Source organism: Epinephelus lanceolatus, chromosome 20, assembly GCF_041903045.1.
Source record: "Epinephelus lanceolatus isolate andai-2023 chromosome 20, ASM4190304v1, whole genome shotgun sequence".
Lineage (NCBI taxonomy): Eukaryota > Metazoa > Chordata > Actinopteri > Perciformes > Serranidae > Epinephelus > Epinephelus lanceolatus.
This window is the reverse complement of record NC_135753.1, coordinates 14,821,806-14,839,321: the sequence shown is the minus strand read 5'-3', so window position 1 is coordinate 14,839,321 and position 17,516 is coordinate 14,821,806. Positions and strand designations below refer to the sequence as shown.

The 17,516-nt window shown below is 38.2% G+C and overlaps 1 protein-coding gene across 1 annotated transcript; it reads right to left on the bottom strand.

Annotated features, from left to right (window-relative positions):
* Positions 1 to 8,374: 8,374 nt before the first annotated feature.
* On the bottom strand, positions 8,375 to 15,749 carry LOC117264479 (inositol monophosphatase 1-like). Its single transcript, XM_033638438.2, has 9 exons — positions 15,600 to 15,749; positions 14,270 to 14,364; positions 13,976 to 14,112; positions 13,769 to 13,873; positions 11,994 to 12,039; positions 11,784 to 11,892; positions 11,312 to 11,420; positions 8,767 to 8,918; positions 8,375 to 8,596 (listed from the first exon to the last, which is right to left on the bottom strand). Exons 2-9 carry the CDS (start codon positions 14,330 to 14,332, stop codon positions 8,469 to 8,471), a joined length of 849 nt encoding a protein of 282 aa, XP_033494329.1. The 5' UTR covers positions 14,333 to 14,364; positions 15,600 to 15,749; the 3' UTR covers positions 8,375 to 8,468.
* Between the last annotated feature and the right edge of the window lie 1,767 nt (positions 15,750 to 17,516).

Genomic DNA, 17,516 nt, shown 5'->3' with positions numbered 1-17,516 from the left:
GATTTGAACTAAACTTTACAGCATTTAACACAGTCCTCCACCACCGACTAGTGTTTTGGAGGTGTAACTGCAGAGTGACACAGACACACCACCGAAGAAGTAAAAATAATGTGCAGATTTTTTTTTCCCCACGACTAATCGATTAGTTGAAGATTATGTGTGACTTTAGTCGACCAAGATTTTCTTTGGTTGACTACAGCCCTACAAAGTTCAAATGTGTAGTCCCTTTATCAATAAGTTGATTGACAGAAAATTATTCAGCAACTACTTAAATAGTAAAATAAGTAGGGATGCATCAATTTATCAGCGACACACTGCTATCGGCCGATATTCGCTTTGTTGCCTGCTATCGGCCTATCTGCAAATATGGTGACACTCTAATGGCAGTGGCCGATATTGTTTTCTGTAGTGCCGCATTAATTTTGCACAGGCTAAAAGGCAGAGCTGGAACATAATGGTATCCCTTCATCTCGGACAATATAAAGCATGTCTAGGACCAACAGAGATCTTCCCAGGGACACCGTCAGGACGAAGACAACACAGTAAACTCACTAGCAGGGCATCAGGGGATGCACCCTATCATTTCCCTGATAATGCCACATTGCAAACAATTCATCTGTGTTGGTTTAAACAGGAGGAGAACTAGTTAACATTAGCTGTTAGTAGGTGCTGGCTGAAACGGATGCTGACTGAGGTTGCACTGAGTTACATTATGATGCAATCAAGCTCTATTCAGTAAAAATGAGGACGGGGCCAGGGTAAACTTTAAAGTTCTCATGAGGTGTTCAATGTAACCTTGTAGAATTTAGTTTTTGGAGAGAAACTTTGATAAATAGGTATTTGTAGGAAAACATGTCGATGTTTTCACAGCAATATAACAGACTGGAGAGGGAATTATGATATATACAGTAAAAAAAGACTTTTGAAGCAGTTATCAAAACACATTTTTTTATGAAAGAAGGTTATGTAAACAGTTGTTTCATAAATGTGTACAACTAATTTGTGCTTGTTCAAAGACATTGTAGTGAAGGACTGAATGGCTTTCAAACTGTTATTTCTTTGTTTCCCTGGCACAAAAGGGGGAAGAAACAACACCAAAAACATCCCTTTCAGCTATTTGCCAAATTGTTATTTTAAACGTTGGTACTGACCCAGAATTTCACAATCAGTGCATCCCTACAGTTGATTTAAGTTGCAAAATGCTACTCTTTTGACCCTTCCAGCCTCTGAATTTTACAATTTCTTGCTATGATATTATCTTGAATTATCATTAAAATGAATATCTGTCGATTTGTGACTCTTGGTTGGACAAAACAACAGCAAAAACATTTTTAAGGAAACAGATTGGATAACATTTTCCATTAACATGATGAAGGAAAGGAAAAATGAAAAACATATACCAACAATGTATTTCATTGGTTTTCCACAAAATAATTTGATCTTTCATCACAATATCTGCTCATAGTGACTACAACCCTATTAAACTTTAATTTTTGTGAGGCACTGGCAACACTTGGTTAAGGTTAGGGAAGAGTTAAGGTCTGATTTAAGACAGAAAAAGTCTGCAGTGACATAAGGTGTTTATTTAAATTTGACCAAACCATAATATTTCCCTTACCTTAACCAAAGTGCTTTTGTTGCCTAAACCTGACCACAGACAGGAAACCCTGGATTTAGGTCTCACAGTCATGGGCTTTTTACATCCGCCATCCACCCAGTAAGATCCCTATGACTCCAGTGTGGTACAGTATTTTTCATTCACTTTGAAAAGCAATTTAGTACTATAAAATATGTAACTCAAGGACTCTCAGAAGTTGGGCATCTAACATTCTTTGCTGATGTTTCAGATGCCAAACAGTTAAAGAATCAACAATGAGAAAGAGCTTCATTTGAGGCCCCAATAGAAAGGCACATTTCAGAGTTATGTACAGGCAGCTCAAGTGCTCTGCGTACTTTAGCCTCTGTCACAGAAGCATTCAGGCTGATGCAGCATCCTCAAAACTTCAAGAACCAGCTCTACTTAATATTAGCTCCACACTACCACCTCTGTGTTCCTCTGATCTTTGCCTGGTGCAACCTAAACTGCTACAGGTCTGCAGCATGTGCAAGATTTTGATTGAATCCGACAGGACCTGAAAGGACCTGAAAATCACCTGATAACACGGGGCACACAAACTGCACATTCAGTCAGGCAATCAAAATACAGCTAAATAACTCACTCGGCTTAATCTTGGTAGAGATTGTACCTGTTACAGTATGTCATCAATGAGACAGACATGCTGCTTACTGATTAGAGCTGCAACAATCAACTGATTAATCACTTAGGCGCAACTACTAAATTGATCGCAAACTAATTTGATAATGGATTAGAATTAGAATTTATTTTGTTCTGCAAATAGAAATAAGAACATTGTGTATTAATCTACAAATTAATGTACATAAAATCACAGCCTCTCAGAGAAAATGGCAGATACTTAAACAGCACAGTGCAAAGCATTACAGTAAAGTAATTTAACATAACTTAGGCACTTCTGCTGTCTGAAAAAGGCATAGGCTGAAGCTACAGCTTATAACACCCACCCTGTTAATAGCACATCATATCTAGCAGTCAACAACAAAACAAAACAAAACATGCAAACAAGGCAAAAAAAATAACAGCAAAGACAAAATACAACACACAAAAAACAACTGACAAAAGGCAACTTACACACCCCGTACCTTGCTCTTCTACATCAGTATAACAGTCTGATCATCCATTTTCATATTTGATCAATATATTCTTTTTAAACATTTGTTTAAACCTACTTAATGTTCAACATGTTTTCAATGCCTCACTACAAATGATCCATAAACTCACTCCTTTCACTGAGACACCAATGGACCAATGGACCAATGGTTTTTTGAACATAAAAACACCTCTCAAAGCATGTTGACTTTTCCTCTTTTCAAACAACTTCTGGATATTTTCAGGTAATATTTGTTTTTTTGCTCTGCACATAATTTGAGCTGTTTTAAAGTTGACTAAATCTTCAAATTTAAGAGTATTTAGTTTAATAAATACTGAGTTCATTGGTTGTCTGTATGAGGTTTTGTTCATAATTCTTATGGCTCTCTTTTGAAGTATGAAACCTGTATTTGTATTTGTTTTATACTGTATGTATTTCCCCACACTTCCACACAATAAGTGATGTATGACAGAATCAATGAACAGTATAAGGTGTATAATGAGACTTGATTTAGAAGATCTTTAACTTTATTTACAGATGATTTTGAAATTTTGTAGTTTATTATCTATTACAACGCCCTGAAATTTCCGATACTCTCTCATTTTCAACTTTATTCATCACAAGTTTGCTGTTCGAGTTGGCTACATGATTAACAAAAACTTTAAATTTGGTTTTACTTTAGTTGATTAGTTTAAGTAGTTTTATTTTTTATTAAGAAAACAATGTCAGAATTCTCTTTCACTTGCTTCTTAAATATGAATATTTTCTGGTTTCTTTACTCCTCCATGGCAGTAAACTGAATATCTTAGGGGTGTGGACAGAACAAAACATTTGAGGACATCATCTTTTCTGACATTTTATAGACCAAACAACTAATCAATTATTCAAGAGAATAACCAACAATGAAAATAATATCTGTTCTCCTGCGATTGGGTTTATAGCCAGACTCTGTAGACCAAGTTCCTGTGAATGAAAATACAATCAAATAATAAAGCAAACTTTAAAAGGGAGTTTTAAATGTAACCCTTAAGAGCCAATTACCTGACCGCTGTTATCAACTTTGTCTGACATGATTTTCCAAAGTCTGTCTGCATGTGTCTAGTTTCTATGAAATGTGTTCAAATATTTCTGTGTGCATTTTTAAGCATCGTGAATTGGTGTTAGATAGGACCTTGGGGTCAGTTGCTCATTTTGACTACTCTTTAGTTGCCTTATACCTGCTGTTTTATTTCTGTGCTAATGCTGTTCTTAATTAGCCATTGGAAACCAGATGCTCTGCGAATAATTAATCTCACACCAGATGTAAATACTGTTAAGACAGTTTTGATGGTTTCTGTAGAGCCATAAAGCGTTGATTTGCATGTTTCCATATTTACTCTTTCAAGTGGTACTTGTTGAAGTTGGCTGACCCTCTGATATTTCTTCTATTGGTTATTTGATAGTTGCAAAGATACCATGCACATGTTTATCACCCTCCTTGGTAACACTTAAACCCCTCCATCTATCATTTAACTTACTACATGCAGTATATAATGTATAATCAGAGGCGTTTTGAGGTGGAAAGACATGGGCAACATCTACTTTCGGCAGATGTAAAACCAGAAAATTACGTTAACGTTACACAATTTGACACACAGATGATGCGCTATTTCACATTTCCCACACAGTTTAACATAGGTGATAATAAGACTGAGCGCATACCTGTTCTCCTCAACCGGTGTTTCACTGCTCAATCGCCCGTTTATGTGCGCTGTCAGATTGGGTAACTTAGCTGTGTTAGCTCTGACGACTTCATTTGACAGTTTTGTCCTGCTGCTTTCATGTTTGGTAATCCACTCAGAAAGATGCTTGGGATCCCGAAAGTCTGTTCTTGACCAGGCACCATCCTCTCCGAGTAATAAAGCACACGGGAAACAAAAAAAGCGACTTCTCCACCATGCTAGCAGTTAGCCATTTTGTTCCCGGAGAACCACTCCACGTTAAAGCTGACTATTTTTAGCAGAGGCTTGGTTTATAACAAAATTCCCGCGACTGAAGCATTTTAAGCACATTTAATTTAATGCTACGGAGGATAAAGTTGATTTAAACCGCACTTTCCGTCTTATTTAAATGAAATACGAACTTTTGACAGCTACGAACAAGTGAAGACAACGGACAGCTACATGCGCATGCGCATTGGTATTCCACACTCCCGGCATTTGACGTTGCGGCTGCGACCAAATGAAATGTCCACCATGGGAGAGGACTCTCATTCAAACCAGCAACCGCGGACTTTTTAATATCATGCTGTATTTCAGGATTATATCAATTTCTATATTACTCAGTAGCTGTAAACCACACGTGTTTTCTACTGCCACCAGGTGGAGCTATGCCGACAAGAATGGATACACAATGGGTGCTTCTCAAAGTCAAGGATGCTTCCTCGGTAGGATGGCTTCTTCCAAGTCTGGTCCTACAGAGGCTAGGTAAGACTCCTTCCTAGCATTCAGTGAACACACATTGTAACAGAAGATGAAGACAGCAAATTGTGCACAAAAAATTGTGAGTAGCCTACGTCTTTTGATCCACACATGAATGCTTGAAAATTCTCTGAAGAAAGGACTCTGTCCTCACATTCGAAGGATCCTTGACATTGGACCAGTACGGTGGTATTTGATGACATAGCCTCCTTGAAATTCAGCCATTTAGCACCAAGTGTTTATCACTATATATTCAATGATTAGGGTATAACTTTGTCAATGAGGCACCTATAACTAGTGTATAAACAGTTAATGAGTGATTGACAGCACATAATCATTTTAGATAGGGGAGACTGGGGTTGGTTGGCAAACTTTTATCTCTTACATATTTCTCTGGCATAATTTACATCAGAATATTCTAACAGGCAGCAAATGAAAGTAAAGTCTCGGCTGTAAATAAATAAGTTTCAATATGCGCAATTGTTTTCTAAAATTAGATGATATGTATTTAGTCATCTTCTGCACTTGTGCCAACCCGCTTCATCGCAGAGTTAATTGGCACATTGTTGAAATGCTATGGTTACAAAAACAATGAAGCAATCAATAAAAACAATTCGAACATTTATTTAAAGACAAACCAGAAAACGTGAATATTTAATAGAATATCGGTCAATTTTTAAAAGTCTGCACCCTGTCCAGGGTGTACCATGCCTCTGTCCCAGTGTCAGCTGGGATAGGCTCCAGCACCCCTGTCACCCCCAACAAGATAAGTGGTTACAGAAAATGAATGAATGAATGAATTACCTAACACAGTTTTGTAATACGTTTACCATTTTCTGACTTTTGATACTAAAACTGAAATGTTACCCTCACTGAAAAAGTCAGTGACTTTCAGATGGTTTAATATGGCGTAGTGAGTGCAGGTGAAGAAAGCAAACATTTCGATGTTACATAAATTGTTCTGTGACCTTCTAGGGACCAGAAAATAGCTGTGTGCCAACAAAACCTGGTCTCCCCTACAATGTGTTATAAAAAATGTGTGAAAATGTGTAAAAAAAAAATGTGTTTAAACTATGGTTTAGAATTCACTGAAATAAAGCTGGAAGCTTCACACGTGACTTCTGAAATAGTTTTTTAAAAAAAATTTAACTCAAGGATCACTTACTGCAGTTCTTCTGGAGCTTTCAGACACGTCACTGCCTTCGCCAGCAGAGTGAGTTTGCTCTGTTGTCATGAAAATATTTGTCTATCCATCAGTTACAGATGCTTCACAGAGAGAAAAATGTATTAATAAACACCTGAAAATATCAATAATATGCTTCTAACTACATTATGGTGATTACTGTGTACCTTAAACCACTGATTAATTCTTTACACACATACATATGCTAATGAATAAATAATCCGGGTTTAAAATGACTTGTTACAATTTCATGCCCGATTGAAATATTTAAATTCTTCCAATAAAATATGATTTAGTAGGATATGATATGTTTTGATCTATTTTAAGAAGCCATTTAATGTTTTCAGAATGCAAGTCTCAATTCATTTCCCCTTGCATCCCTACAATAAAATGATTGAGAGCTAGTAGATTAATTGATTTACCTATTTACTACATACATGCTTTAATTTAAAAAAAGAAAAGTAAACTCAGCCAACACAATGCATCAAATATTAGTGAATCAACTGTTTAAATATCAATGTTCAAATGTCCTTGGATTATAAAATATTGAGGTTTTAGGAGGAGGACAACACTGATAGTTTTGAGTAAATATGCTAAATTGACTTTTATGAACTTGTGTGTGGTTCTCTGACCTCCGTGGCATTTACTGTATTGTCCTACAAGGCAAATTCCAGCCATCTGGTACTCCGGGCAAGTTCAAGCAAATGTTAAGATGCACCGTATTTGCAACTATTATCTGCCCTCTGCTCTACTGCAACACATAATTTCACCCTATTCCCCTGACATGACAACAAAAAAAAAGAGCTTCATATGTCACGTCTCATGCTCAAAGTGCTGCGGAATTACATTTATGTCATTTGAAAGACAGACAAACAACATCTCTACTGAAACATCACACACATCATCATACACTACAGCAGTGGCAGATGTATAGAAGCATAATTATACAAAGAAATTGCAGTTATTTATGTTTCAAAGGCACCAGTTCAAACACTCGTCATCCCCCCACAACCTCCTGCTGTTATTGCTGCTGCTGTTGTTGTTCCTGCTGTTTGTGTTGCTGCTGCTGCTGCTGCTCCATTCACCGTCGCTGTTAGTTCTGGTTCTCAGCTTGCTCCTGCACCTTTGCGTTCTTCATTTGCGACCAAATTCACAGCCAGCTGTTAATTTACAGATCGGAAAAACAAGAGCAGGAGTGAAATATTACCTAATCTCTTGGGTGGGGTCATTTTTTCCTCTCGTTGTGAGGTTTGAAAAGGTGCTGATGAGGCATAAAGCATCCTCAGAGCATACTGTCAATCTCTACTAAAGTCCACCATGCAAACTTATAAAAATCATAAGAAATACTAAGTTCAACCACCAATGTAAAATGAGAGCATCTTGAGGACCTCATCTAATTGCTGATGCATTACTGGCCTCTAGTGGTGAACAGTAATATGAGTGTAATAAATTGAGTAAACAGTAATAATGCTGAAATAGAGGCTCTCAGGCAATATGGTGATGCTCACTGTAAGTAAATTATATGACACTCGACAAGGCCAGTGTTTATAAAGTCACTTCAACATTGACTTAACTCAGTGCTAAGGACTGTTGCTTCTAATGAGGGTAATCACCTCAGCAGAATTCCACTCATTTCCATCAGATAATTACACATTAGAGTCACATGAGAATGAGGGCGGAGAGATAAATTCAGTGATTGGAAATCCAGTCAAAATAACCATCAGTCTCAGACCAGCGCCTCCTGAGATCTACAGTATTGTGGTAGAGTTCAAAATAAAGTAAAATAAAACCAGAATAAATATGTGGCTGTGGGTCCTCAAAATGAATATTTCATGCGTAATGTAAGATGGAACGCATACATAGGCAGCTACAGACAAAAGACATGCGTGTTAATCAAATGTGACCTGGAGGTCACTTAAATTGGCGACTGAATTAAAACAATTTTCTCTGGCTGAAAAGAATGAAACAATGAAGCCCACCCATAGTTTAAATTAAAAGACAATCAGTGGTGATTACAGCACAGCAACTTTATTCATGACATACAGTGAAAGACTGGAACTTGTTCCTCTTGCACTCATTTTGAAATGCACTTGGATATTCTCATTTCTTCTGCACTGGAGCGTCGTCCCTCTCCGCTGGGAATATTTCAATTTCCTTGATGATCCGCTTCGCAATAACTTCGTTGTTTGCTGAAACCATCCTTCGAGACATCAAATCGAACTCTCCCCCTGAATTGTCAAACAAAGCCTTTATTAAGAGGGGTTTAAACAAATTACAAATCCTGCTTTTATTACTTATTACCTTCTCATTCATTTATTTTAATTTGTAAGACTTTGCATTCAGTTCAATGCTACATAATGACTTGATGCTCTGTGACCAGATTTGAAAGTGTACACACCATCGACATCCAGTAGTATTCCTCCAGCTTCTTTGACTATAACCGCTCCAGCAGCGATGTCCCAGCAGTGGATCCCAATCTCAAAGAAGGCCTCCACTGCTCCGATCGCCACCAGACACATGTTGGTGGCAGCTGTCCCTGACCCACGGAGCCTGGCAGGACACAGTTGGAGATGAATGAATACAAGTATACAAGTACGCTACACTGCCCTATAAAGGCTGCAAACATTAAAGATGTGGGGTAGTAAGGAAAAAAAGTCTTTAAAATGCCAATACAAAAATTCAAAATGCAGCTCTCTGACTTTTGATAAAGCAGGAAAAATGTAGTATCAAAGGAAATGTTTTAATATTTAGTGAAGGCATGCCAAGCCATGTGGGATGGGGGCGCCATCTCGTGAAGTACTCGCTCTGTCATCTCTATTACCAAAGAGTATTCACTCAGTCCAAAAATGCAACACGTTCTCATCCCAACTCATTAAATATTGACGCTCTGCCTGTGGACTTCAACATCTACCTATGACACACTAGGTATCCTAATATATCTGTTGCTGACGTTTTGGGACCCCATTGTCAATTAACGCTTGTTACATACATTGCTTGTACATGCAGCACACAAGGAAATGTACAGTTTCAGCTTGTAAGATGCATGCAGTCTTTTGAAAATAAACTTGCAACATAGGCAAAACAGCTCGTATTTACGTTCATTTCCTTGTTCAACAAAATCACGTGGTTAAGTTTAGAAAAAAAACACCATGGTTTGGCTCAACATTCACACAGGAAGCAAACAGCAAGCTCCTGAGTGAAAGTCCAGTGTTTGTGGGATGCATCCAACTCCCCTCCCACTCACCCTATAGAGACTTTTCAGCTGCTTATATTACATTGTTACTGGTGGTGTTACAAACTGCCACTGGCTGGCAATCCAGAGAAAGCCTGTGACGACCAACATTAACAACGCCACATCCCAGTGCATCTGATACTGCTGCAAAAGGTGCCGCTTGTTGGTATCTCATGCCCAGATCACTGATAAAGCAATGGTATCTGATGAGTTTGGAATGATAAAGGGCTGAAAAACGACAGTTGTAATGTTAAGGTATGTTGTTTCTCATAACTAGTTTGTCCATGGCATGACATCAGCTTCACAGTCTCTATTTGCAGTATGTAGCAATGTAGCTGTGTCTAGTATTTATATTTAAATCAATATAATGAAATTCGTGTTAATAAGTAATAACAACACAAAATTGCACAAATTCTGTAGTTAATGCCACCCTGCTAAGTTAGCTTTAGTATAGGTCTCTGTTGCGAATGGATGTAGTTACGCTAAAGCCTCATTTAATAATGTGGAACAACAAACCTAATTACCAAGAATCCATTTATTAGAACAGATTTTTACACTTACAGCTAGGGAAACAGATATCAATATTAGAAAATTAGCATTTTTATCAACAGGCCATAGGAAATAAATGAAGCCTGTTTTTCTAGGTATCTCTATTTGGCAAATATTCATATTTTAATAAATATAATAAATTAATTTACAATGTCCCATACAGAAAATGTGATTTCAAGGTAGCTTATCCACACCGGATTGCATTTATTCTACTGGTGTCAATTCCAAAGATGGCTTGATAGTCTGCTAAGATACAGTAGTTAGCTTTAGCAGGTGTTTGGCTAGCAGGATTTTTTTCCTCTTTTGCGAATCGATTAAGTTACGCTCATTTAATTATGTGGAACAACAAACTCAGCATTTAACAGTATTAGAACATAAACTCTATTTTGATCATTAACAGACCATAGTTTGTGTCACTAAATAAACATAGCCTGTTTTGCTAGGTATCTCTGTCTGGCTTTATCATATTTAAATCAATATAATAAATTCATTTATAATTAAAGAATAAAAACCAATTACAAAGTGAATTAAACACATGATTTAAAGGTATCTAACCACACACATTTGCATTTATTCTCCTGTTGTCGATAGCCGAGATGTCTTGATACTATGATAGTTAGCTTAAGCGGGAGTGCAGCTTGGTTTTTTATGTCTATCATGACTGGCTGTAGCCTTATTCATTTTATATAAAACTCAATTACCAACAAGATTTATCAAAATGGATGTTTTTGAGTACAGATAATTAGGGAAAAAGCAATAAGCACATTTAATTTTTAGCTTTAGCTACAGCTAGCCGTGTCTGTCTCTGCAGCTAGCTTTCACTTCACAGGCTGCAGCTCTCTTGCTTTAGCTGTGTGGTTGGCTGTTTCTCTCTAGAAGACACAATGTCTTCAAGAGGCAGGAGACTATAAAACCTCGGGAGAGTTACTGTGGTTTGGCTTGGTTTTATCAGCCTTTTGCTTTCACTGCATATTTTACATGCGTTTGACAAGAAATTACACATCTCCAAGGCATTATCACATTTAATATAAAACAAATGCCAAAAAAATCAGATTCCAGTCCATTCTCAAGTTCAACAACAACAATAAAATGGTTGTTCATTTTTGGCTTTGTAGGGTAACACACAACATAATAATGATCAGTGTACGTGGAGACAACTCACCCATGCACTGGGATGCAGAGAATCTTCTGCATGGTGTTGAAGATCTTGGTTACTTTTTCTTTGCTCCTGTCAGTCCCATGCTCAGAGATGATAATGGACTTGTGGATATCTGCAATGACAGCATGCCAAAGGGGTTACTGCTATATTTGATTACAAGTTTGACAGTGACTGTAAAGGCACATAGACAAACACTCACATTCACAATAACAGTCAAGTGTCCTTCAGATTAAATGTAACATTTTCCATCTTGAGGATTCTGCTTGAATGCTTTATTAATTTGGTTTAAGAAAAGAGGGTAACCTTGAGGTCCTTAATGTGAAAGTGATGACTGTGTGTGGATACCTTTTCAGATATTCTATTTCAAAAACGTTTTTGGTCAATGCAAGGCTCAATCTATGTTAGTTCATTCTTTCTTTCATGTTCAAATATGCAAAATAGTATGTCCAACCGTTTTCACAGATGACCGCATTACCTTTTACATCAGACACCTGAATCGGCTCATCATCGCAGAAAGCTCCCTGCCCCTTCCTTGCTTTATACATCTTGTCCTCCAAGCAGCTGTAGATCACACCAAACTCCAACTGCAACCAGACGTCATTATTTTAGCTTTTACTTACTGAGCAAAGTGTGGACAAACTAATTTTAAAAACTGTAACATTTTCTCTTGTTTAATCTGACATACCTTTTTTTTGACAGCAAAGGCAATAGACACAGCCACGAAGGGGAATCTGTGAATAAGCAGTTTCATATACATTAAATAAGCATTATAACATAGCCAGAAAAGGTACTTTTTGTCAATAGAAAATTGTCTTTTATGTCCAATATAAAACACATTTCAAGGACTGCTTTCTTTCACCTGTGTAATACTACAAAAATTAGGCATATCCTAATTGGCATTTGTTATGTTTGTTCACACCAAGTTTTTCGCGATGCTGTACTCGCGTGAGTTTGGACGCTGGAATGTTTTGTGTTGACTCGCTTCATACACACGAATAACTTCCGTCATACGCATGTGAAATCGCTGAATTGATGAATGAACTTCCACTGGTATGTCCTCTGTGTACCTCAGTGCTGATTGGCTATTGCAGCGCAAATTGGTCACTGAAGTTCAGATTTTTCAACTCTCGCGCATAAACGTATGACATGAAATCGCACTACTCCCTGAATTTACGCTGCTTAATTTGCATATTTCGCATGGTGTCCATCGCATCCAGTGTGCCACCCTGCAGGACTTTGTGTCTAACCGTGTATTTACATTGACTTTACATGTAATTCACTCGCATGAATTGTTTTATTTGCACCCAGTGTGAGCACAAAATTACATCTAGGCTAGATTACTGCAATTCCTTAACTAGTCTAGAATTCAGTGGCACTAAGGAACTAAGAAAAGTGATCATATCTCTCCTGTTTTAGCTCCTCTGCACTGGCTCCCTGTAAAATCCAGAATATTTAAAATCCCTCTCCTAACTTACAAAGCTCTAAATGGTCAAGCTCTGTCATGTCTTAGAGAGCTCATAGTGCCATATTATCCTACCAGCACACTGTGCTCTGAGAATGCAGGGTTACTCGTGGTCCCTAAAGTCTCCACTAGTAGAACGGGAGCCAGAGCCTTCAGCTATCAGGCTCCACTCCTGTGGAATCATCTTCCTGTTTCAATCCGGGAAGCAGACACCGTCTCCACATTTAAGACTAGACTTAAGACTTTCCTTTTTGATAAAGCTTATAGTTAGGGCTGGCTCAGGCTTGTTTTGGACCAGCCCCTAGTTAGGCTGACATAGGCCTAGTCTGCTGGGGGACCTCCTATAATACACCGAGCCCCTTCTTTCCTTCTCTCACTTGCTCTTTGGATCCTCTTCCTTTGCTAACATTCATGTCCAGTTACTGCACTAATTTGGCTTCTTTTGCCGAGCCTTTGTGCAGAAACATGGCAGACTCTGTGGAAGACAACCGGCTCATGAATTTGGGTTTTTCTTAAGATAGCAATGTCATGACCGCCCTACTCTGCCTTACTCTGCTTCTGATTGGCTTACCCTGACATACTTGCCCTAGCCCTCACCAATCTAACCCCTCTTGCCTAAACGTAACCAATCCAACCAATGAAGGCAACAGAAACTAGCCAATCAGAGGGAGAGTAGTGCCAGCCATGCCTTTGCCATCCTAGGAAACACAAATTCATGATCCATTCCATATGTAGACAGAAACGTCTCATTTTGAAGCAACAAATACACAATAATTGTTGGTTTCAGGTGATTTAACTTATAAAAGTTATGAATATTTTATTCCATTTCTGCCAAATTATTCCCTTAAACCCTACACACTGGACCTTTAGGGAAGAAAGTTACACTTCGAATGCTTCTTGTTATAGCGCAACCGTTGAGTTTGTTCTGTTTGGTTTGATCAGGTTAAAGAAAATCCATTAACACAACTAGCTGTCCTTTAGCAACACTGACATCTTACCCATGCACAAAGTTTGTGGTGCCGTCCACAGGGTCTATGATCCATGTTGGTTTATCAGTTAAGATACAAGGCTCCCCCTTTGCCACAGACTCCTCACCGATGAAGCTGCAGCACAGAAGAAGAAAGGACAAAAGACAAACATCAAGATATGACACAAACAGCGCAAAGGTTCATAAACAGGTGAGTGTGCATGGGGGTATGTCTCACCAGTGTGCATCTCCAAATTCTTCTTTAAGAGAGCCGATGATGATTTTCTCCACCCTCTCGTCAGTCTGAGTGACGAGGTCTACGGTGGTGCTCTTTGTTGAAACCTTTATTTCATCATCCGCGGCTTTCCTGATTACCTAAACAAATGGTATATCATTGGTACATGCTTAGAGATCATGAGGATAAAACAGGGTGTATCATATAGATGGATTATCACAATATCTTCCAAAATATTCAAGCCAATGTTGCAACCATGAGGGGAGAAATACATTCAAAGATGGCTCTTATACGTACTGCTCCAGCTGCTCTTGCCACTTGAACAGCAAAATCATATGCATTTTGCCATGGGTCTGCCATTATGTTTGTATGGAGGGCTTACAGAGGGGAGCCTGTAAAACAAAGCAAGCTTGTAAAGTGCAGCAATGACTCATAAATGCATAAAAGTGTTATTCATGAGAATTTATATGAAATGTAATAAACCTTAATAAATGCAAAACAATTAAAAGCTTTTATTTAAAAAAAAAAAAAGGTAGCAGAGTGCCTGGTGTAAAGGTGCCGCCCTGTCTCTGCAGCAGCACAAAACAATACTTCTTTCTAATCCTGCATGCTTAGCACACTCCTCCTACAACAGAGTGAGTTACGCAACACTTCCGCGTCTGTCTGTCCTGCGTTGTATTTAATCACCGCCAGATGCCACAGGTTTTAAACTTAGACATCAGTGCAGTTATGAAACAGCAGAGGTGGAGGAAGCATTCAGATCTTTAACTTGATTAAAAGCAGCAATACTACAGTGTAGAGATAGTCTGTTACAAGCAAAAGGTTTGCATACAGTATCAAGTATTGGCATTGATATATATTTCAAGGACTAAAAGTCCAAGTACTATCTTTGTGGAATGGCCTGTTTAAGTGTATTATATTGCTGAGTGTAAGTGATACATTGTGTTCATCTCTTTAATGCCGCAGCTGGTAAATGTGGAGCTAATTTTAATTACTTTATATACTGATGGATAGTTTGTGTTAAAATGTGTTCTGCAAAGTAACTTAAGTTATCTAATAAATGGAGTAAAAAGTACAAATAATTGCAACTGAAATGTAGTGGAGTAAAAGTATAAAGTGGCATAAAATCGAAATATACAAATACAAGTATATTTAAGTGTATTTAGGTAAAATACTTGGGCAATATACTTAGTTACTTTCCATTACTGAGTAGCTGGTGCCAGTGAGGGTGTGGGTTTGGTTTCAGAAGTGCATAGAGCACAGAAAATCAGAAGTTTTGCAATAAAAATGAAATGCATGTGAATGCAACTTCCTGCTTTTTCTTTAAATGACATTTAGTGTTTGTTGATACTTGATAAACTCTGTGTGAATCTTTTTATTACTGAAGAACATACTGTACTTTAGCTCTTCATACTACACATAGTGTGGAATATTTTTGCTATTGCACATTATGTGTCACAGCAGTGGTTGCTTTGTGACAAATCTACCCTCAGGAGGAGTTTTTTGTGATAATTTACACAGAGGAGTTTGTAATTACATAATTACCCATCAAATGATAATCACCTGTAGACATTTTATACACACATGTATCACCTATGCACGGCTATAAAATGAAAGAAAATCTTACCTTGTGAAGTCAGGTGGGCAGGCTGTCAAAGGTGACTCCGAGATACCAGTGCACCTTCTTTTGCAAAACTTCAAGCTTTAAGTTCCCTCATTGGAGAGATGAAGCAACTACAAAAGCTGGCATGACAGAGTAGGAAAAGTACTAGCTCCACCCTCATGAGTTTCCTCATAGCAACCCATAAAAAAACAACATTCTATTGATGAAGGCAGACATGCAATGACATGATGCCACCTATGCTGTGCACAGAGTGCATTAATGTAAGCAGGAATATTTTCAAGTGTCTTTGTAATCCAGGAAGATACACCCTGCTACAGTTTGGTGTATGTGCAACAGTTGATATGACGAGTTATTAAAGGCTGTACTGTGTAATGGAAAATCCCATAAATCAGATTTTCTGAGGTAAAAGTCTTTTTGAGAAATTAGTGTGCATTCCAGCTCCTGACTTAGTTTTAACATGGGGATTTGGCATGACAAACAAAAGCCCCTGTCAGTTTTATATTTCCTGACAGTTTCACATCTATAGAGCTTTCCCTTTATGTCCTTTTATTGTATTCCACTTGTGGAAAATACTTTGAAAGGTCCTCTGGTGAGTCAGCAGAGATTATGAGTGTTTGCATGCCTGTTTCTCACTGTGCAAGTCTTGGCAATATCCTCATGAAGTGAGTGAAAGTCTACAATGCAGATACACAGATCTAGATGTGTCTGTTTCTATGTTTATATGTCAAACTCTTCACTGTTAGGTGAGGTAACTTAAATGCTAATAAATTCTCCTCCTCTGTGAGAGTATCAGGAGCTACTGCAGGGTACAAATATCAAATGACAATAGTAGTGGTTAAAAGTAGCCATTGTAACAGTACAATAAAGTTGACTTGAGTCTAGGATATCACAGCACTATGAGTTTTACAGCATATGTGCAATGCTTTGGCCCCAGGGTGACATACTTTGGTTCTCTTTCTCATTCAAATGCATTATGCACAAAATACTATGCTCTAAAGTCTTCAAGCTACTTCTCTTAAAACACCAAGAGTTGCCTCGCACGAAGTCATACCTTGCTGCAAGTCTGATTGTTCAATTTGTGGTAAACGCCGCATGTCTCAAAAACACGATGCCTCTTCACCTGCTTACAACATGAAGTGTGACGATAACTTTGATACGTGGTTCATTTTAGTGTTTGAAAAAGGTCAGCAGCACTTAAACAAGGTGAACTGTAAGTGATTATTTGTGCTACTGTAAAGATTTAACACAGTTAATTACAGGTTCACACCAAAACATGTATTATTTTCTTCATTGTCTGAAGTCCAAAACACACCGGCGCAGTACGACGCGCGTCAAAACAGCCGCCCCCATTATTTTCTATTTACAAACCCACACCTGCGGCGGCTCGACCTGTGGCACTTTACGCTATTGTCCTATTTTTCCAGCGTCGCCACCCTTGAAAAAGCGCTATTTTGTACTTCCCAGCCTAGCAAACTGGAGTGTGCAACAGAAATCCGGTTGACGCCCTGCAGTGCGACGCTTTTTGTGTGTGTTGGAGGCGGCACTTGACTCGCGTCAGTGACGCCGCCGGTGTGTTTTGGCCTTCAGTCTTGTCTGTGTTTGTAAAAAAGCAGAAACAGAGGGTTTTTTTCTTTTTGCGGGGGCCGTTCAGACATGATGTTCATCACTGCCACACCTTGCATAACTCAAGTTTATGTGTGCTGAAATACCCTAAACCTGTTTTGACTGTTTGCTATTGCACCAGTGAAGACAGGATAGGTGACAATGCATAAATGCTAACGCTGTCCTCTTTCACTATTCATACATATACTTACAAAATGAAAACAAATCACTTACATTTGTTTATAACTGACATGATTGTGATCCAGGAGCCAGGAACAGCACTGGGCTTTAAAGCCAATTTCACATAGTAGTCAAACC

Coding starts and splice junctions, on each gene's coding strand:
- LOC117264479 (XM_033638438.2), bottom strand. CDS start 14,332: ATGGCAGACCCATGGCAAAATGCATATGATTTTGCTGTTCAAGTGGCA. Junction 14,113..14,269: donor TGGCAAGAGCAGCTGGAGCA/GTACGTATAAGA, acceptor CCATTTGTTTAG/GTAATCAGGAAAGCCGCGGA. Junction 11,421..11,783: donor TCAGGTGTCTGATGTAAAAG/GTAATGCGGTCA, acceptor CTGTCATTGCAG/ATATCCACAAGTCCATTATC.